This window comes from Thermobia domestica, chromosome 9 (assembly GCF_964235325.1).
Source record: "Thermobia domestica chromosome 9, izTheDome1.hap1.1, whole genome shotgun sequence".
NCBI classification, from domain to species: Eukaryota; Metazoa; Arthropoda; class Insecta; order Zygentoma; family Lepismatidae; genus Thermobia; species Thermobia domestica.
Genome location: NC_137462.1, coordinates 20665894 through 20689117, shown reverse-complemented (window position 1 = coordinate 20689117; position 23224 = coordinate 20665894). Strand labels below are relative to the sequence as shown.

The 23224-nt window shown below is 35.3% G+C and overlaps 1 protein-coding gene across 7 annotated transcripts in view; it reads left to right on the top strand.

Moving 5' to 3' along the window:
- The window catches only part of LOC145694449 (uncharacterized), a 103648-nt gene extending 80837 nt beyond the window's left edge, over positions 1 to 22811 (top strand). For all 7 annotated transcript variants that reach the window (XM_081770703.1, XM_081770698.1, XM_081770695.1 and 4 more), the window contains 2 exons: positions 3576 to 4142; positions 20502 to 22811. In XM_081770703.1, the coding sequence (XP_081626829.1) occupies positions 3576 to 3603 (28 nt within the window). In that variant the 3' untranslated portion in view covers positions 3604 to 4142; positions 20502 to 22811. The remainder of the gene's footprint in view (positions 1 to 3575; positions 4143 to 20501) is intronic.
- Positions 22812 to 23224: the final 413 nt, after the last annotated feature.

Here is a 23224-nt window from a genome sequence, read left to right as displayed (position 1 = left end):
CTTATTATATTTTTTCGGTTCTTATTAACATAAAAACTATACAGTTTCTATAATGTTATGTAAAAAAATAAAATGGTTAGAATGGGATTCGATCTGGTGCCAAAACAGTATAAGAGCTACCAGTCCGCCACTCTACACTCTTGACCACAGAGACTACGTTTCGTTGCTTGTCTTTTATTAAATGTCATGGCTGTAGAGCATGTCACTTCCAAATTTAAGAAAATAGTTTTCCTCTTTGTTTCCATATTTACGTACAATATCTTAGTTACAGAAGCTAATTTATATTTGGGAGACAACATAAACCTTAGATTTAAGCCAATAAATGCAATATTTTACTCCACTTTCCAGTTCCTCGATTCATCTCTCCCCCTACCAATCGTGTTATTCCCTCTGTAATCGTGCTCTGCTACTGCAAAATCCGTTGAAAACAGTGTTGCCAGTATATACAAAAGAGCATAATTTGTTTTTGCTTATATTTTTATTATTTTATTATCTTTCTTTTGGAAATATCTTCTTAGATGGATTACTTTCTATTATCTCCACTTACTAATAACTGAAATTACCCATAAACGTAAGGAAAATTGAATAAATGCGAAAAATGGTAGGTTACGGTATACGCGCAATTTTTTCCGCATGCTGGTACATCTTTCACAAACCCTACAGAGAAAGAAGTCAAGTGGCGTATAATCTAGAGACCGTGGCGACCAGGCAATTGGTCCACCACGACCTATTCATTTATCTAGGAAACGCTGATCAAGAAATTCGTATAACTCTATCAGATAGTGCGGCAGGGCGCCATTTTGTTGCCACCATAAGCGGCCATGGTGGTCATCGTCTCACTGTGGATCAAGGAAGTTTTGGAGCATACCAAGATAAACAATGCTAGTGGTGGTGCCTTCAGCAAGGAATGGTCCATGCACATTTGCTTTGGAAACAGCACAAACACGTTCATTTTGGGGGTTGCCACGAACAAGCTCCACGTGCGCATGTGAATTTTCCGTTCCCCAGATACGACAAATGTGTTGACTCGGCCAAAAAGATGAAAAACTGATTCATCACTGAATACACCATTGTTCAATAGTAACTCAGCACCACTTATTCGATTGGACATGGTAACACAGAATTCTTGTCCGGTGTGTTTATCCGCTTCACTCAGTGCTTAACGAAGGACAGTTTCTATGGCTTCATAGACAAAGGTCTACGCTATAGACGCCAATCAGTAATCGAAGAGATACCAGTTTCTGTGATGCACGTCGTGTAGATTTCCTACGGCTGCGGACAAAACTCTCCGTAACAGCTTCCACCACATCTTCAGTGACGGGTGACCGCCCTGGAGCATTTGTGTGTCGCACAGAAAACTTCTTTCAACAAATGTCTCGTGCCATTTGTACACTGTTGGTCTGCTGGGTGGTTCCTTGTATTATGTGCAAAACTTAACGCTGTACTTTTGTTGCTGACTTTGTTCTTCTAACCAAAACACGTACTTAGCTCTTTCCGCACCGTGAAATTTTCATATTCAACGACTGACCGGTGGCGCCGCCTGTGATCAACTCCGCAAATACTACGTGAGTAAAACTTGAAGTGCATTGCAGCATAATGTCATATAAACCAAGTCTATGTAGATCCAATAAAGAATTATAACTGATTGAAGTTGTAAACCCCATGTATATTGTATTGCTAATTATTGCGTGGCACCAAATATTTTGATGTGATACAAATCTATACACTGTTCCGAAATAAAGTCATTTGAACAAGTCAAAAATTTCAATTACTTGTAACTTTTTGTCTACTTGTTGGATATACGTCAAATCATGATCGTAATATCCGAAATTAAGATACCTGGCATGTGCATTACCGCGTTCGATTCACTTGCGTTATTATTGTTGTAGTACCCTCCAAAATGTGGTTGGTTTTCAATGTTTGTGATATTTTAGCGTCTTCAGTGATCAATTGTGCATTGCAAGTACGTTATTGTATTTTTTTTTCCTTTTACACATAAATTTGAAATACGTAATAAGCTGATGTAGTGCCATTTGAAAAAAAGTAGAACTTATTGTTGGGTTGGAAACACTGTTAATTCTGTGGAATCCAGAATATGCCAGACGCGTGCTTACGATATTTTCATTATACGAAATTTCATTAGTTATATATAATGCCCTTCTAAGTTTTAAACTAATGGATAACTAATGAAATTTTGACAATGAAAGGGTCGTGAGGAGGCTTGGCTGGCATACTCTGGACGCAATAAGATTAACAGTGTTGCCAACTCAAAATTAAGGTCTACTTTTTCCAAATGGCCGCCAGGTGAACTTTGTGGTAGACAAACATCGTTTGCGTGTTCCTCAGGGTTCCCCGTTTCCTCCCACTTTCATGATTCCACCACTTCATTCGTTTCACATCATCGTCTCTAATCTAGCCGGCATAACCGTGGGTCGTAAAACTCAAAAATTTCATTTTCATTTTATTTTTGTTTCAAATGGCACTACACGACCTTACTACGTATTCCAAATTATATAACTGGGCCCCCGTAGCGTAGTCGCCGAGGCTCTGGCCTTCCGTGAGAGCGGTCCCGGGATCGATTCCTGGTGAAGGCACTCGGTCGAAAAAGTGTATACGCTTTTTCAAGCCAGCCAACCAGAATGAACTTTTCTGGGTTTTTCGTCATTCACACCACACAAATGCCATTTTGGGGTGAGGGATGTACGTGGAATTTTCAAATGGCAACATAGGGCGAGTGATACCTTCTTTCATAGATCGTGAAATACAAAACAGCTTAATTAGGACCTCGTGTTTGACCCATTTTAAGGACTGTTGTATTATACGTTGACTCGTAACATATTTTTTTATTTGATGTATAGTTGGCTCGATTATGGCTTGTAACACTCAGTTTCAACACTGCGCTTTGTATCTGAATGGGGAACTATTTTCAGCGGCCATTTTGAAACAGGTTTGCCCGAATTCAAAACAAATTTTGTAGTAAACTGTTTGGTTTTCCATGATCTATCAAACAAAGTATCACTCGACCTATATTCCCATTTGATATTTTCAATTTGGTCCCGGGACCCCGTGAGGGGGTCCTGGGGATACCGTGTCAATACCATTTCACGTTACCTATTGTTTTCATTTTTTGTTTCATCGTTTTCTGCTTAGACGTTTCTGATTCATAAGTACTGGAAATTTTATCTGATACAGGAGCATTTTGGGGGGGGGGCATCTTGGAAACGGTGTCCCATATTAAAAATTGTTTCCTACAAAAGTTGTTTAATTTTTCAGCTCTTTTAAACGAAATATCACTGGACCTATGTTCCCATTTGAAAATTTCACGTACACCCCTCCCCATAAATTGGGGGCGGGAAGCCTCGTGTTTGACTTTTTAGGAACCTCTGTATTGTACATTGACTCTTAACATTTTTCTTAATTGATGTATACTTCACGAAATATTGGCTTGTAACTCTTATTTTGACTAACCCTATATATATATATATATATATATATATATATATATATATATATATATATAGTGTGTGTGTGTGTGGTGTCTGTGTTATAATCATGTTTTTTCTTAATCTTTTCAGTATTCTTCATTTTAATACTGAATGCTGACAATCTCAAAGTTTGAAATTGTGGATAGTTCTTAACAAAATGGCTTTCGATTGTTCCAAACCTGATTCGACTAAGATTGAATTCAACCCAGAAAATCAGTCTTTTGAAAATTGTGATTATAAACTAACAAGCACTGATTATCAATGGGAACAGAAGGATCCACTTTCAGCATATTCTAGGCCATACTTCGAATTTGAGTCACCAGCAGGAATTAAGGAGGGCGAATATAATAACAGAAAATTTTTCATGTCAACAGAAATTTCAGAACATGAACTTAAAATTTCTTTAGAAGGTGGCGGACAAGATTTATTGGCAGATTGGAAGCTAACTTCAAAACCAATATGTTTGCTGAATCGTTTATCAACACGTGATTTATCTTCTCACACTAACGTGAAATTAAGAAGATCAAGACTAAGTCATTTAACACATATTGCAGAAGACGAAACTAATCACATGACTATCATTATTGACAATGAAATCAAAGAAAAGATTCAGGAAAGTGAAGGTCAAGATATAAATACCAATTATCAGGAATATATGTAAGTACATATTTTTTTTATTGAAACCTTATTTTACACTATTCGTCAAATATCCTAATTCGGTTGCAAGCAAGTTCGTAATAATCGTGTTCTTACGTTTTCTATGATTTACTATATTCTTATTTTCTTGATTCGTAACACGTGCATTCGATAGGACATGTGATATGTGAGAATTTTTAAAAAGGATTTTGAAATATACACAAGAACAAAAAAAATCAAGCAAGTTAAGGACAGGCACCAATGAAGGGTAAAAAACAATTTCAAAGATACAGTAGTGATACAATAAAATATTCTGTAGAAAGAGCAGATTACTTTGCTGTTAGCGGATGATACCTTGCAGCCGAATATGTTTCTCATACAAAGCACATTCCTTAATTTTTTCAATATTACAAAATCTAATACAAATTCAGTCATAAAATATGAAACATAAGAATTTCAGATACTAAAAGAAAATATATATTTATTTATCCAAAATGTCATGATAATATTTAAATCAAGTGACACTACTGGTATTCACTTCGCGTCTCATTGAAATAAGTTCAAAGATTCAAACTTTTGAAAAATAATGGAGAACAAAACATTAACAATCTTTACTTTATATAAATGCACTGTAGAATCAATCCATTCTAAGTAATCAATCATGTGCCGTTCGACCATCTCCAAAAACCTAATTTTTCGTGAACGTTTATATTGTATCAGTACTTCAAAACCACGAACATTGGATCTTTAAAACATCTCGTAACGACGGAGCGGCTGCTGCCATTTTGCTTTTTCTCAATTTTAGGCGTTTACGTTGTTTTGATATATCAGCATGTATTTCTCCTAGCAAATTGTAAATTGCTGGGCTTTTCCAACTTGTACAGAGCTAAAACTTTGATCTATTAACATTTTCGGCTAAAACCACTTAAAATCAGGGCATACAGTAGCAATATTTTTGGACATTGAAAATATGTTTAGGAAGTGGAAAGAGCTGACGGTCTGAATTTGAGACGCTCTAAAGAGTAGAGGTCTGAATTTGTGTACATGTAGTACAGGTTCATAAGTTTACACACACAAATTTGCAGATCTGTAGCTGCTCCCAAAAGTCTGAAAAAATAGTAAACCTGAGGAATTATACCAATTCGGCATATTTAACTGTCCAATATTCCCAAGGGGCTTGCAAAAAAATCTCAAACTTTGGTAATAGTTACTCCTTTAGTAAACAATAGCACACACAACAGCGCATTTTGTTTTTGAGCAGAAAGGAGTCGAAGCATTAAGGAATGACGTTATAATCTAGGACGTATTTGATTCAAAAAATCAACTGGAAATTCGTTTTTGTGAAGTAAAATAAAGTAGGATTAACGGTTAGTTTAGTCAAGGCTCTCAAGATCGTTTCTTTCTTCTAGTTGTGACTCACTGTCTCATCACACCCAGGTAAAGAATGCCGCTATCAGCAGAATTAAAATAAAATTCTAAATGCACTCTTGGCACAAAGTCCGTAAGTGCTCATTTATCTTGCTGCTTGCTACAGTATATCAATGATATTCAATTCTGGTTACTCTTGTTTCAACTATCAACTCATGCAGGAGACTGTTCTCCTTTCGCTTAACCTACATTCCCCAGTCAGTGTTTACAGTGAGTGAGCGTTAACAGATCAAAGTTTTAGCTCTGCACTAGTTGGAGACGTCCAGCAATTTTGAATTTGCTAGGACAAATACATGCTGAGATATTCAAAACAACGTAAACGCCTGAAATGGAGAAAACGCAAAATGGCGGCAGCCGCTGCGTCGCCATTGGATGTTGTAAAAAATAATTAATTGTGGTTTTGATGTACTCTTATGTCGACTCAACATTTCTGAACAAATTAGATTTTTTTGAGAAGGTTGAGTGCAATTTCTCTCTTTCCTCGATTACTTAACATAGATTGACCCTATAAAATTGGGAAAAGTACTTAAATAAGCTATTATTACTCGAAGGCAATAGGTACATTAAAATCTAATAGTTTTTCACAGCTACTACTATAATTAAACTACAAATATTTCCTAATTAAGTCTGATTTTAGGAAGGAAATAATTATAATATTATTCTCTACACTTTATGATTTTTTGACTTACCACTGAACCAATGCCCATTATTAATAACTCAAATATATTTGTATCATGTAACAGTAATATATAGTTCGACTAGCATCTTTCTGTCGACTCTTCATTTTTAATTCATCCAACTCCCTTGCGAAAGCAAGCAAGTCGGAGAGGGATATTTGGACCAGAGAACTAACATAGAATTTGCAGAAATCAGCAACACCGACATTAGTAGTAATAGTAATTGGTTTCCAACATCCAAAACAGAAAACAATCACTCTTTCGTTTAATATTCATTCTGGTATAAATATTTAAAAATAAAATATAAAATTTAAGTGTGCCGTTACGAAATAACAATGTTCTTGTTTACGAGCCATAATAGAACCAAACTCAATAAGAATCCACCAAATATTATTCGACGCTCGTACTTTAAAGGAAATTTATTTTTCTTTTGAATTGTACCAACATTTCTATTTTATTCAGATATTCCAAATATAATTATTTGTTAGTCTCTTGTTTTTGAATACATGAAGTAATGTATCCAAATTCAATAATGAAAATAGCCAAGTATACAAAAATACCGTAAGTAGATACAATCTAGATTTTCTTACCGTGAGTTTGGACAGTGATATTGTTTATTTTATTTAAGATTAGTTTTCTCGTTAAACTCAGTGATGTTGCTTTCCAAAAGTAACTATAAATTACTACTAGTAATAAAATACACCTTGTTCTCTGTACATAAAGCAATTGTAGAAATAATAGTTTTGGAATGGCTCTAAATGTAGATTTCTGTTTCCAATCTTCATACAAGGAAATAACACAGACTTCTCCTTCTGTATATCAGTTTGTTTAAACTTCTGCTGGTTTCCAAACATTCTGGCTCACTGATCTGCATTTGTGTTTTATCTTCTTGTGTACACCACCGAAGCCTCCAAATCTTGTATAAAGAATCTGTACACCTAGCACAAATAACAAAAAAAAATATTTTTTATAGTATAAATACTCTCTATTTCCATTTTGCTTTTCTCGCATCCTTATTGTGTCTTTATGGATACGAGTAAAGGAAAAGTTTTACACAGTGGATTATTCTTCAAGTTCTTCAAAATTATTATTTTTTCCGTGATTTGCGCTGAATTTAAAGATTCTTTGTGTGAATTTCGAACAAAAGGCTTGGTGGTGTCCGTAAGACAATACGAGGGCTGCTATATATATTTCTGGCCTAATAATGAAAATACGAATATTTATCAACGAAAATGGTTTTATTGTTTTTCAAAATATTCTCCATCAAGATTTATACACTTTTGCATGCGCTCAAACCAATTTTCGAAGCACTTTTTCCACTCCGATTGAGACACCTCCAAAACATGGTTTTTGAATGCTTCAACAGCATTTTCTGGCGACGAAAATCGTTGACCACGCATTTTTTTCTTGATGTGTGGGAATAAAAAGAAGTCATTGGGTGCCAAGTCAGGGCTGTACGGCGGATGACCCATCACTTCGACGTTTTGGCCGGTCAAAAATGCGCTGGTTTGAGCCGATGTGTGAGAGCTCGCATTGTCATGGTGCACAATGATTCGTCTTCTCTTGTTCATTTTTCGAATTTCTCCGAAGACTTCAGGCAAACAAATGGTGGTGTACCACTCAGAATTGACCGTCCTACGTTGCTCAAGCGGAACAGTCGCCACATGACCAGTTATGCCGAAGAAACAGGCGACCATTTGCTTCGAAGTGCTTCTTCCACGAACAACTTTCGTTGGATTTGGCTCGTCTTGGAAGACCCACACGGTCGATTGCTGTTTTGTTTCGGGCTCATACGCATAGATCCATGATTCGTCACCTGTGACGATCTTATAAACGTCTTTTGAAGCACCGCGATCGTATTTTTTCAGCATTTCTTTACACCAATCCACACGAGCTTTCTTTTGAGCGATTGTCAAATTGTGCGGGATCCAACGAGAACAAACCTTTTTTACGGCCAGGTGTTCATGCAATATCGAATGTATGCTGGTGGAAGAAATGCCTAGGCATGCCTCTATCTCACGGTAAGTCACATGACGGTCTTGCATTATCAGTTCACGTACGGCATCGATGTTTTCTGGCACAACGGCTGTTTTTGGACGACCTTCACGGAATTCGTCTTTGAGCGAGCGTCGGCCACGATTGAATTCGTTGTACCAGTTTTTCACAGTGCTATAGGATGGTGCTTCGTCGCCATACAAAGATTTAAGTTCATCGATGCACTCTTGTCGTGATAATCCACGTCGAAAGTTGTGAAAAATGATCGCACGAAAATGTTCACGAGTTAATTCCATTTTTTTGCCAAGTTGATTTCTTCAAGTACCTGTAAAAGAAAAAAAAATTGTCGTAAGTCAAAAAGTTCTGAGTACATTTATGCTACAAAATGTCAAACTTTCCAATGGAAATGTCAGATTGCACCTGGCAACACTTAGTGTTGCCTAGGCCAGAAATATATATAGCAACCCTCGTACAATCTAAAATAGGATAATAGATATCGCTCTAATTTTGTCTCAATACAAAAGTAACAATCAGTCACTGAAATTTTGGATAGATAAATAAATAAAAGGTGTTCGAAGATCAATGCTGAATATTTTAGTTTACTATACACTAATTTACTGATTTAACTTCACTTTTATTTGACTTCACTTTAGTTCCTTAATATTTAAAAAACAAAAAATAACTTTTCACTGCATACGTTTCTGTCTAGCACGAACATTCTTTCTTTGATGAGTACCAGCGAGTTAGCCATGATGCTTGAAACAGTTTTTCTCCACCCTCTTCGATGTAGTAACTTTTACACATACAGGAAAACTTTCATCTCACCTTTGTCCATTTCTCTGATTTGTTCTCTAAATGAACATCAATATTTCACTTTTTTCTTCCCTGTGAATGAATAAAAAAGAAAACAATACTAATTTGATTTGATCACTTCCACTATACTTCGCGCTCTCCCGGGTTCGATACCGATTTGCTCACTGAAGTTTGTTCAATGTAATAACATAAATCATTGAATTCGTGTTCTTATTTGCCTGAACTTCGTTTCAAAATCCAGTATCAACTCTATTGTTTCCCAGGGGGCCGCGGTGGCTCAGTGGTAGAGCGTTCACCTCTGGTGCATGGGGTCCTGGGTTCAGACCCTGCTCCCGCCAAGTGAACTTTGTGGTGATCAAACACCGTGTGCGTGGGTTTTCTCGGGGTTCTCCCGTTTCGTCCCACTTTCTTCATTCCACCATTTCATTCATTTCTCATAATCACCGTCTCCTTTAGCCTAACCGGCATAATCGTGGGACGTAAAACTCAGATTTCATTTCATTTCTATTATTTCTCATACGAAAGAGATGTAGATTCCTATATTTCCAGGATGATCATGATTCCAATTACGTGTTCCCTTTATCCTATTTGACTCCTATAATACTCGCATAAGTCGTATCGTATGTCAGACCAGCTATCAGACACACATGAGTAAGTTCCCTGGAGATAAGTCTCACCAATATAGTGACTCCAATGGCGGTTGACAAACTATTTGATATTCACATCTTTTAAAACAAGGTTGAAAAATTTAATCATCTTCGTTAAAGAAATGTTAAAAAATATAGCGAATAAAATACTCTTTAAACGAAAACCAAAACCTGTTATAAAGTAATACTAATAATTTTAAACCTAAGTCTTTTTAGTATTACTTCTATTTAACTGCCTAACAATATTAATATTAGGAGGATATACAGGGTTCACATAATTCATAGAACTGAGTCTCACTTGGTTAAAAATTTTAATAATACCAATTAGATAGTTGATATGCTGATGGACACATAATAAGGGGTGGAAAGATTGCACGGCTAAAATCTGGAGAAAAATGTAAGCAGGACGGACTAGCCTATCTTCGAGGGTGTGACCGAGGAGTATTACTCTACAGACTTCAAGATTTATTCCCTAGAAAATTGTTAAATCTATGAATGATGTAATAAAACGATACCATGCGGAAGAAGAAAAATATTTGAACCGGGGAAGATAAAGAAATAATATGATAATATAAAAAAAGAAAAAAATAATATGATAAAATAATATGATAAACACCCGGGTGTGCCACTTTGGCTACCTGGGCCACCGAGTATACATTTGATTACATTTTTTTTTGACTACTAACTCGTGTTGTTGTTGCAGTTATAGTCTCTACTAATAATAATATAGTTGTTGTAAACAATAACTTTATAAGGAAAATTTTCTCTCCGTTTTACATCTTAGTTCCAACACTGTTGGTGAGAAATGCAGGGTGTTTCAAAATGAATTTTGGGGTTTTAAGTCTTCGTAGTACGTATTACATATTACGTACAATTATAAGCAATGCATCAAGTAAAAGAACACCTCAAACAGTCTTTGCTACAAGTGTTCAATGTGAGATTCATTTGTCACACGGCACACATCTAGTCGATAGGCGAGAAAGGCCCATAAACTTTCCGCCATATGGCACAAAACACATTCAATTTAGGGGAGTCTCGTTTTAAGTGTACCATCTCCTGAGGATTTGCTGACGGCCAGATACAAACATTATGAGTGTTCACATTAGGTGAAATGTCGGTTTATCACTGAAGACGACACGATCCAGAAAATCTTCATTGTTATGCAGCAATATTTCACTTGCGAAATTGGCACGTAAACCGTAGTCTGTAGGCTTTAGACCTGTAGCAACTGAATATTCTTCACACAGACCGTTGCACTGTACAGATTCAGTCTTTATTAAAACACAAAAAACTTTCTGCTCTCTAGTCTACATCTTTGCTGCTTGCTCTTTCTTACGGCAGACAGAAGAAACAATGCATATACATGCGTGCGTGCAAAACTGTTTGAGTTGCTCTTTCATTTCATATAATATTTATAATTGTAAGTTAATTGTAATAGATACTACAAAGTTTCAAAACCCAAATATTAATTTTGAAACACCCTGCATTACTTCAAATTGTGTCATCCTATATTCATGTCTTTTATATACATGTCATCAGGGCCGATCCTAGTCAATTTGTCGCCCCATGCAATCGCATAATTTGCCGCCTCCCTCTTTCTCCAGAAAGAACAAATCTTGAAAGTCATGATTTTAAGTATGCTACTCCAGCATGAACAGCAAAGGTGAGGGTAAGTGCAGTTGCACTCAGAAAGGCTTAAATACTTACTAAAAGTGCAATCCCGTTGTGTCTTTTTTTTTTTTTTTTAAATATTAATCTATTACGTTAGTGAAAGATAAAACAAACACACCTGCTTCAATCTCAATGTATCAGTTTCCAATTCCAGTGCAACTAGCTCTTTTATCTTTATTTCTTGATTTCCCTTTAATATCTGTTAACATTTTTTAAAAAACTTGTTTCTATCTTCAATGATAAGGAACTTGTTTTCTGACAAAAAGAAGACTAGTTGTCATATCAAAACTGTGATAACTTACTAAATGGAACATATATTCACTACTATTTGAGAACTGAATTCTTGCATTTGGCAACAATCAAGCAATTTGGGCTCGGATTTATTCGACCATTTGCTTTAGCATTGTCCGTGTGGCCTTAAACTAATGCAACCTAAACATAATTTATGAATGTAGTATTCAAATAGAAGGTCAGCTTAGTAAATGTAACTACCATCATCATGACGTCTGTTTCCAACAAGAAATATTTAATTTAAATAATATACTTATGACAGATTTTACCGGACCATCCAAACTTGCCGCTCCACGCAAATGCACGTGTTGCATATATGGTGGAGCCGGTATTTCACATATATCTAGTCGACAAATTATTTATATATGACATTTAGAAAAATACTATTAGGCAAATTAGTATTAGTTTTTACCTTTAGACAAGTTATTGGAATTTTATACTGTTCGTGACATTATTATCGTAGTTATTAAAGGCCTGCTTTCACGAAAAAACAAAATTTCATTTCTACTTTTGTTTCTTAGTTGATATTGATGAAAACTGCTGAAACCCAAATTGTTAATAGGTATGGCATTCATGTAAATGGTAAAATATTTGTAGCGTATCAGTATCTAGCGTTTAATTTATGTTGCATTTTACGGCGATTATACCTATATAAAAATATTTAATACTTAAATAGACGTAAGATGCATTAGAAATGACTATTTGAAAAAAAAAACGAAATTTAGAAAAAAACGAGAGGCAAGTTTTTTTTCTTAAAAAACGTACATTTCTGAAAAAATACGAACGGTTTTTTTTTTCTATTTACAACACTAGATCATATTCTACTGATATAAAAATAACACGCCATAACATGCCTGACATAAAAATAACATGTTATTTTTCATGACATAGACGGAGGTATTTTACAAGCACATATACAATCCTTGAAATTCTTGATTAAAAAAGTGTAAATATTTTTTGTGTTCACGTTAAAATATGTCACCATTAAAATATATTCTGAGTTTAAGCCTAGGTTATAACGGAATAAAGAAGCACGTTTCAAAATATTAACTGGGCATTTGTCAGCACCTACCATTGAAACGTCTTTCAGCACAAGTAATTGAACAATGGCACATCTACGAAACGTACCTCGAGACTAATCATTGGACCGTTGCTTAAGTATTGGTATTACAGAGGATATTTCAACTGAGGAATTTTTAATTCAAGTTCTTAAGCGCTCTCCGCGAGAAAGAAAGAAAGAAATATTTGCTTTAAGTAATGAATGCATTTGCAACAGTTGTAAGATGGTTCGTTGATGTTTTGCAAGTAAAATAAATATGTTGTTATGGTGCAGTTAATCTTCTGCTATATATAAATCTGCTGGTATTAAATTTAAGAAATTAGACTTTCCAATAAAATGTAGGTAACTTTATAAATTATATATGTAATAAGTTACAAACACTTTTGTGGCTTATTAATCTAATTTGAATTACTGTAAGGAAGCACTACTTTAAAAAGCTTTAGGTTTTAGGTCTAGTTCAAATTAAATTTCTTTGCATGCTATTCATATAAAGAAATACTGATTGAATTCAAAGAAAGTGAAGTTTTAAAATCATGGTAGGCATGTTTCGTTTAGGTGGCTTTACATCGTATTAAATTTATTATATATTACTTGCTAATTAGTAAAATCTTGAACACTTGCGCTCGTTCTCTTTTCTTAAATACGTAGAAACAAAGGAGTAAAGTATGTAACAACTTTTTATATTGTATAATTTTATTTATTTATTTTTTTTTTATTTATTTGACAATCATCAAATACGGCTCAGAAGCCATTTTATACTGGAAATCTAATAACAATAACAATGAAAAGGATTTGGTAAGGTATCGGCCAGGGCCTGCTTAGTACGTACCATCCCTGCATTTTCTGGTAGGACTGAGGAAAACCCCAGTCAGGGTGGTCGGCAGCGGGAATCGAACCCGCGACCTACCGAATGCGAAGATAACGCTCTACCACTTGAGCTACTTCGCTCGGTAAATATTAAATATCTATGACAAAACTTGTCAATTTCATCATTTTAAAACAGTAACATTGGTGTTGTATTTAGGATTTTGTTTTGGAGACTAGCTAAATCAAAAATAGCAATAAGTCCAATTTTATTGTAATACTAGCGTCAGTTACCAGCTTCGTTGTGTCAAATTAAAAGAAGTAGCATGTCCGTAGTCAGTTACTTTTTACTATTACTAATGCGCTTTTCAATATCGGTCATTTTCCATCATTTCTATATTTTTCAAACTCCTTTTCTCCATATTGCGTTGTTGAATTTAGATTTAAACAGTATCGAGTGTGTTACTGTTCATAAGAGCGACCCCGAAAACTATAGGTTCGACACTGATATTGGCCATTTTTTTATCTTTTTCTATATCTTCTCTTCCCTTCTCGAAGTTACGGGGCAGAATGTCGACCTAAACAGAGATCGGATCGGAATGTCACTGTTCATCTCAGCGACCCTTAAAACTATGGATTCGACAATAATATTGGTCATTTTTGATCATTTTATATATCTCCCGGTCACCAAGTAGCAGGGCTGAGTTTAGATTTAAACAACATCAAAAGTGTCACTGTTCGTCTCAGCGAACCCGAAAACTACAGATTCGACACTAATATCGGCCGTTTTCGATAATTTTTACATCTCTTCTCCTCCACCTCTCCCAGTTTGCAGCGTCAAAGTGACATGATAGAAACTATCACAGACTCAAATCTCTACTATGTTGAAAATTTGATCGAGATCGGTCGGATAGTCCAAGTATTATTAATTAAAAAAACGTAGGTAGTTTCATTTTTACAGACATTGATTTTTATATATATCCCTCTCTTCCTAGTTTCCTACGTTGCTCCGTCAAAGTGAAATGACAAAAATCATCCCAGGATCGAACCTCATCTATGCTGAAGATTTGGTCGAGATTGGTTGTTTGGTTCAAGAGTTATTAAGTTTTACTTTTTTTTATCTCCCCTCCCCTAAGCTCTACCGTCAGAGTGAATAGATTAAAGCACCCAACGCCTGAACCTCACCTATGCTCAAAATTTGATGATCTTCGATCCATCGGGTGGCCCAAGAAATTAAAAGTCACGAACATAGTCACTTTTAATTTAAAATATAGATGATGTATTAGATACCAAATTAAAAAGTGTAACTTTAATCAAACTACGTATTGTGATGGGCAGTGGGAATATTCCCGGTGGGAAGGAATTTAAAAAATGGGAATATTCCCGGGTTTATTCCCTGGCCTATAAATTCCCGGGAAGGAATTTATTTCCATTTCTTTACTTTATCTTCCAAATTATAAGAACCATATAACTAATTACTTTATTTTAATGTATTATGATTTACTTTTGGTTTTTAAAGAATTTTTAGGTTAAAAAATTTAAAATTCTTTGACGGTACTTTATATAACTGATAATATGATTTTTTAGGTTCCATTTCCATTTGCACTAAAAAGTAAGGTAATTGTTTAGTATTGGGGGGCCAAAACTAGCAAAAAGTTGGAAGATTTACGGAAGAGATTAGTTGATAGTGATGTTCAAGTAGTCAAGAAAGTAACGAACACATTTTTTGGGGGGGGGAGCAGTAGGGGATTTATACAAACCGAAAAGGTAAGTGAAAGTGATTTATGGGAGAAAAGAAAGTGAATTGTTGGTATCGATGATATAAAACAACGTGCCATGGGATGCTCTAACCCTCCTTCATTCGCTAACGCTCGCTCTGCAATGCTGTCTGAATTTAATGTTGGTAATGTAATTTAACGCATCAAACCATAAAACAACCCCATCGGAATAGAATATCGCAAAAAAGTAGGTGCAAAAGCTATCCTCTAATGCTAAAAACAGCAAAAATTAGCAAAGTATTAATTTACAAATGATGAAAAGGAAACATTTTGTAAAGTAATTTAGAATTATGTAGAAATAGAGATGAAGTACTATTAATAAACCATGAACCACCATTAGTAATAGACGTCGGTCTGTCTCCTCTCTCTCCGAGTCGAATTTCTGAAGAGGTACCGGTACTCGGACTTCTCTTACATGTGAATTAACGTATAGAATTTCGAGAAATAGGTTGAATGAAAGGCCCTGTATGGCAATGTTACGTGCTAAAATATAAAGATAAGTAAGTATCTTGCAAATTTTGTGAATATAAATATATATGCGCAAATGTTGAAAAATTGGTGAGACATGTGCCTTCTAGCATTTACCCAATATAATTTGTTTATAACATTTATAAATTTAATGTGTTTATAATATCAGTAATAGAGTCAATTTGAGCAAATCCACTTACATATAAATTTAAACTGTTACTATGTAATTTTTTCACACATATTTAATTGATATAACATATTGTAAATAACTATACATTTATGCGTACTCTCTAAATATAATAAAGTGTTAATAAAGTAACGTAGTATCGTTTAGAATATACATTTTAAAGAATCCTCTGTGGACAACAGTAATAATATGCTGTGATATAAAAACTAATTCAACTTTGAAATCATAATATAGTAATAGAATGCAATTTTCTTTTTGATTGTATATAAATTCCCATTTTGGGAATCTTCCCGGGAATATTCCCGAAAAATATCTTCCCCGGGAATTTACCCATCACTAACTACGCATTTTGGGGGGAAAGCGAGAGATCTCAAGGCTGCAGGTCTTTGTAAATACGATTCTAAATAGATCTGGTCATACCCCCCCGCTTTTTTTTTCAGCCAAAAGTATTTCTTTAGAAAGATTTGTTTTGAAAGAAACCGTGGGAGTCACACACCTAGGACTAGAACCTTCAAACTGAGACTGTCCCGTTCAAAATGACACATAACCCTACTAAATTCTAAACAGGAATACCGGAATTGTGAATTTCATGTTTTAAAATTGGTTAAGGAACACAAGCACTTATGCAGTGAATTCAATTCAATAGTGCACGATAGATTATTGAGTACCTTGATCTCACCATAGGTATTCTACTGTCATTGGCACATCACTTTCCGTAACTGAAAAGCTAAAACCGAAAACACTACTCGGCTTATCTCAGCCTTAACGTGGCACACTGGGAGATACATATTTCACGAATTTCCTAATAAGTTTCAAATTCCCGCTCATTATCTCAGATATTATTAAATATTTTCATAACGCAATTCTCAGCAATTTGCTTTTTTAAGATTTGTTCTGTGTGGGATCTAAGACGAAATATCTCACGGATCAAATTTTTAACACCGTACAGACTACTATAACATAGAAATAACAAAATATGCAGCTATAATTTATTGCGTTAAAGTACGACCGAAAAATGTTCGGATACTGAAGTCTGTAAAGTATCATCATTTCTGACTAAATGTAAGTATTTAATCCACTGTTGTAGTTGTATATATTTTAACTAAATGCAACATAGTATTAAAACTATTCATATTTACAAAATATCGCTAGTATTGTAATACTTATTTTCCCGTATAACAAGCATCTTGATGTCAACAAGTCATAGACGAATCTCTAGACTTAGTCCAAAATACATGTGCTTGCATGTTACTAAGAGCTATCTGCATGTTGATGTTGGTAGAGTCCACAGCAAAAAAACGTGCATCATGAGCATGTAACTTTATTCTGAAACTACGCCTAACAGCGCAGGGAATCAATATTTAACGTCTAAGTGGCAAGAATTACGCCAGGTGAAACCTCCGCGTCCTCCCCTGCACACTTATTTTGGAGAAAATAACTTCGTCGTTTGACAAGAAACTTACAAGTTTGTTGCTCGTTTGTTGTGCTCATGTTGCTTGTTTTTTGCTGCGGACTGCACTGTCAAGTAGTATTGTTAATAAATATAATATTCCTAAGAAAATAAATGTTAATTTGTTTGCTTTATTTAACCAAGATTAACTTAAGCAATAAAAATCTTTCTCTAGCACATGATTATTCATAAAATTAAAGTCCGTCCTTGATGTATGATTGTTCTGCCAGGTAACCAATAAAGTTCGTGCCGTTTGTGACGTCCTATTATCATGCGTTCTTCTGAAAGAAAATGAATTTATGCACATGACTGCCAAGCAATCGAGAGTTACTCTGACCATCGCCCGTCTGTAATACAGGCACGTTCGGCACATACAGCATAGTTCTTTCAGTGTCGAAGAGAAATGCAGATATCGAAGCAACTTGCTCGTGTGTGTTATATATCTTTTAAAGTCGGTCTGTCAGCTGCAGCATATGCCAGGCATTTGGGGAGAATACAGTACACGAACGCACCGCGAAGCATTGGTTTAAGAAATTTCGTTTGGAGACGACTACATGTGTTAGATGACGAGGGCATGGAAGCAGTCATCGAGGAGGACGATGATCTAACGTGTGACGAACTTGCAGAAAGGTTCCGAGATAAGGAGGTCATACGAGTTAAGCAAGTGCGTACCCTGCACGTCTGCAGCCAACAAGGAACCCGAATAACAACTTGTTGGTCCTTGCTCACTTGGCAGCTGAACATGCCCTTTTTCGATCGCTTACTCACTGGTGATGAAAAGTGGGTCCTCTAATACACTTCTAAACGTACCAGACATTGATTGTCCCCACGCGAACCAGTTCCTCACACCTCAAAATATTTTCGCACCCATGAAAGATTATGCCCTCTATATGGTAAAAATGTTGGCAAACGGTGCCTTACAAGCTCCTTCCACTTCTCAGAACCCTCAATGCTGACTACTCTGAGCAGTTGCAAGGAGGGCACCATGCATTGCAATAGAAGAAGTTAGCATTGGTGAATCACAAGGGTGTACTATTTCTGAAATACAATCGTAAGTGACATGTGGAAAAGAGGAACCAGGAGACCGTTCAGCAACTGGGCTGGGAGACACTGTGCGATGCACCATATTCCTGGATTTTGCGCCAAGAAATTACCAGCTGTTTCATTCCCTCGGCAACCACAGATGGGGATCTTATGCAAATGAGGGAGTGCTGCAGAACGTACTCACCAACGTCTTTGCATCCACGACCGCCGAGTTTTATCACTAGAGTATTGTGCAGCTGGAGGAACGTTTGCAATAGGTGTTGGGTTCTGAACGCGATTACTTCGACACTTAAAAGTACGTCCACTGAATTGCTCTTTGTTTATCGTTGCTCCAGAACGTTAAGTACTTTTTTGGTTACCTGATATTTATGTAATTTGTTAATCACGAACAATAACGAGTTTTAGTATTTCGTGAATATGGTATCGAATACTCTAAAGCGGAAAACGTTTAACTGTATTCCAGTACATTAACGTGTACATACCTTGGTATTATATATATTGTTGTAGTAATTTGTTCAGTGTCGATTTTGGACTGCACTTGTAATACGTGCAACTATTGTGATATATGGAAACTACCACGTTTTATTTGACAGTTATACTTCCTAAGATGTTTATAGAATAATACGTCATACATATGTATTTTTTAAATTAGCAATTCGTTAATAAGTGAAAATAATAAAAATATATACAGGGTGTACGAAAAAAGAAATTACTACTCGAAAACATATTGATTTATTCATTTATCTTACAGATATGGTTTTTCTGTCATTTTCTAGCAAAATACAAAAAGTTTTCACTCACGTAGTACACTAGTTCATAAAAAGGCCACCACAAGAGCGAGCGGCAATAGGACCAAAAATTGCTTCCTTTACTGGATCATTTCCACACAAATTCCTAACAAGCAACTCTGTCAGCCTTTTTAAGCTCTTGTACCATTTGCAATTTGTATGGTTTGACATACAACCATTTCCTGAACCAAAGACAAACTGTCTCGCGTGGGACGCGTAGCTGCCGAGAAGCAAATCGAGTTGATTTTATAAGACTGTTCATAAAACTTCCTCACTTGCTCTAAAACGTCTTCCGGCGTACGGGTACGACCAGAAGGTTTGTTGTGTGTTACCTCACATCCAGTTTCAATAAAACGCCACTAATTCATAGTAATCCTACTGGGAGGATATTTACCGTACTTTGTAGAAAGCATTTTGCACAATTATCACAGATTTAGATTCTTCAAACCAAAACACACAGCTAGCACGTGCGCTACGAGGAAAGGAAGCTATCTTTGCTCTAACTGCCGTTACCGCTAGCATTGGCTACTTTCTAAACTAATAAACTGCGTAAGTCAAAACTTGATGTATTTTGTTACAAAATGACACCAATACGATGTCTGTAATGTAAAGGAATAAATCAATATGAGTTTTAATATTAATGAAATCATTTTTGATAGACCCTGTATTTTTATTTCCATGCGAACCAAGCAAATCCTACAATTCCAGCTAACAAATAATCAAACATAGCGTGTTCAACTAGGTATTCCATAGTGAATAGTCTGCCCATATAAGCTAATTCAATTTTCTTATCTAGTGTTCGTTACTACTTATCTAACTTCAATCGCTTCATGATAATATAACGTCGAAAACAAAACTTTCAACGGAATTTCAATGTCGGACTGCAAATATCAGTCACAGAGTACATTAAATCTTTGAAAATATTTTACATAGTATTCTGGTTCGTAAGGACACTGTGCAATGATTCAGCAGTCTCAAATGGTACTTGGCAATCGTAAAGACTCTGTACCCAGGTTCTGATATAGTACATAAGAAAGTTCCCTCCATTATCACCTCTAAAAATAAAATAAAATAAATAATTCTTTAAAAAAGTTACCAGTGGTACAGTCAGAAATAACATTAATTATGGGTTAGAAGTATCATTTCTTATACTTCCAACATATACTTAATATAGTTTCTGTCTAGCACAGGACATATAAAAATAACTTCATGTATAGAAATTTTTGTTATTGCAAAACTTACATAAAATCGTCTAATATCCAAAACGTACTATTTTCAGGATATCTAATCCTCCTCCTAGTGACTGTGTCAGTACTTTTCGAGGATGTTCTAGATTAGCAGGACATGGTGTAATGCGACCTTGCAAGATAAATTCCTACTGGCGGTATGGCAAAGGGCCAAATAAAAAATCGTATTTCCAAAAACAAACTCCTACTGATAGAAGGCTGCAGTATTACCATCAACCTGATAGAGAAATAGATATTTTGCTCCGTTCACAAGAAAGGAAACAACAAAACAATCGTGCAAACACAAGCTTTCGGAAACGTTCGTTGTCAACTTCGATATGTAGTTTAGATAAAAATCCGCCTTCTATTAAAGACGCAATGCACTTTCATTACGAACGACACAGCAGAAACCCCTCTGGCACGAAAGAGTTAATACTACACACAAGGTGTAAAACTTATCTTTGTCAGGAATGTGGCAAAAACTTCGGACGTAAAAGTGGTCTGACGGCACACTTACTAACTCATACGGGTGAAAAGTCTCATTTCTGCCAGGAATGTGGAAAAATGTTCGCTCAGAAAGGTCATTTGAAAAATCACATGTTGATTCATACAGATGAAAAATCTTACTCCTGTCTTGAGTGTGCAAGAAGTTTCAGACATAAATCACATTTGGTAACTCACATGTATACTCATACAGGTGAAAAGTATCATTATTGCCAGGATTGTGGAAAGGGATTCTCAGAGAAATTTAACTTGACGAAACACATGTTCAATCACACAAATGACAAGCATTATTTATGTCATCAGTGTGGCTTAAGATTCACTAATAATTGTAAGTTAAAGGGACACTTAATAACACACACACGGGAGAAACGTTATTACTGCCAAGAATGCGAGAAAAGTTTCTGCGATAAGTATAAATTAAGTAGACACATGTTCTCTCACACGGGAGAGAAAAGTTTTTATTGCCAGGTATGTAAAATGGGGTTTTCTCGCAAGTATAAGTTAAGAGCTCATATACTGACTCATACAGGCGAGAAAGCATACTTTTGCCAGGAATGCGGAAAGGGATTCATCCAAAAGGTAAATTTGGAAACTCACATTAATATTCATACAGGTGAGAGACCGTATTCTTGTGAAAGTTGTGGTAAACGTTATCGTGATAGGACAAGCTTAAGATACCACGTACAGAGTAATATATGTAAGTGAAATACCTCATCCGTTAGACTTGGAGCGTGGACTTAGCTCTACAAATGGAATACCGCAAAACTCCTTTTTTAATTTTCTACAAGACAAAATAACTATTATCATGAGTATTGAAAAGTGTACAATCAAGAATCGCGGAAGTATTGAAGAATATTTTTTCACAAGTGCATTTACACAGACCATAGATTAACTCGTGCAGGGAAAAGACCTAAAATGTAGCGAGACGCTCATCTGCTTGTCATGCTTAGTCTAACACGTTCCATAGGATTTAATATTGAGAAGTCGTTAGGTAAAATATCACAAGCAAAGTATCAAATCTTTCACAAATGTAATAAAAAATATTCTAGGTATAACCGAACTTAACAATACTGAGACTGTTTTACAAGAGCAGGAGATTTGTCTATCCCTAAGACTATACTAATATTCTGAGATTAAAATCACATTTAAATTGCTGTGCCACCTCTGAAAGACTAACTGATGCTAGTAATTTTTTATTATTTATTTATTTATTTATTCACTTTCCTTTGGCCCCAACGAGCTAATGCTCACATTAAGAAGCAGTACAATCCAATACGTACATACTTCAATAATAATATAAAATGACAATATATGTTTGTCATAGACTAAAAAGAGACAAATAAAATAAAGAAAAAAATAAACAATAATGGAAATAAAGTACATTATATATATATATAAGAAAAGGAAATACATGGTAACTACTAATACCCGGAACAATAACAGAAATTCAAAATATTGCGTAAGATGTTAACTTGAATAACAATATATGAAATACATGAACAGAAACTTTTATAGTTATGGATTATATATGTAATTTACATTAACAACAAATTTAGGGAAATATCATATAGCTGACAGTTATTTACAATGAGCTATAAACTGCTCCCAGTAATGCTGTGTCACCTGTTTCTTAAATATATACTCACTACAACAATTAAGTTTATCTGGAAGGTCGTTATACGTTTTGAGTAGCCTGTATTTGACACTCTTTGTGCCATAGTTAGTTGAGTTCATTCTTCTTATATGTAGTGCATTTCTACGTCTAGTATTGTGTTCGTGAATATCGTTATTTTTTTGAAGTCTGAGATTAATATGTGTCTGGGAATTTATAATTTTATAGATTAAAATACTTGTTTGAACTTTTGTAATTAAATTTAGTGGTAATATTCCTGAGGCCATGTACAGCGGGGGACACTTCTAAATGGTACACCTTAGCCGTAAATCTCCATATGGCTGTACCATTTAGAAGTGTCCCCCGCTGTACAAACTATTGCTGGAATATCTGGGAGGTAATCCATACATTGACTTTATTGCTTTCTTTTGGAGAATTGCTAATCTCTTTATATCTGATTGCCTACCATTCTGCCAGATTACCGATAAGTAAGATAGGTGGGATTGAATGAGTGAATAGTATACTGCTCTAACACTTGAATTTGGTACGATATTACGTAAACGACTGAGAACTCCCACAAAATGGTGATATCTTCTGTGTTAACATTAATATATGTTTGTCCCATTTCATATTTTCATCCAGTACCAGACCTAAGTATTT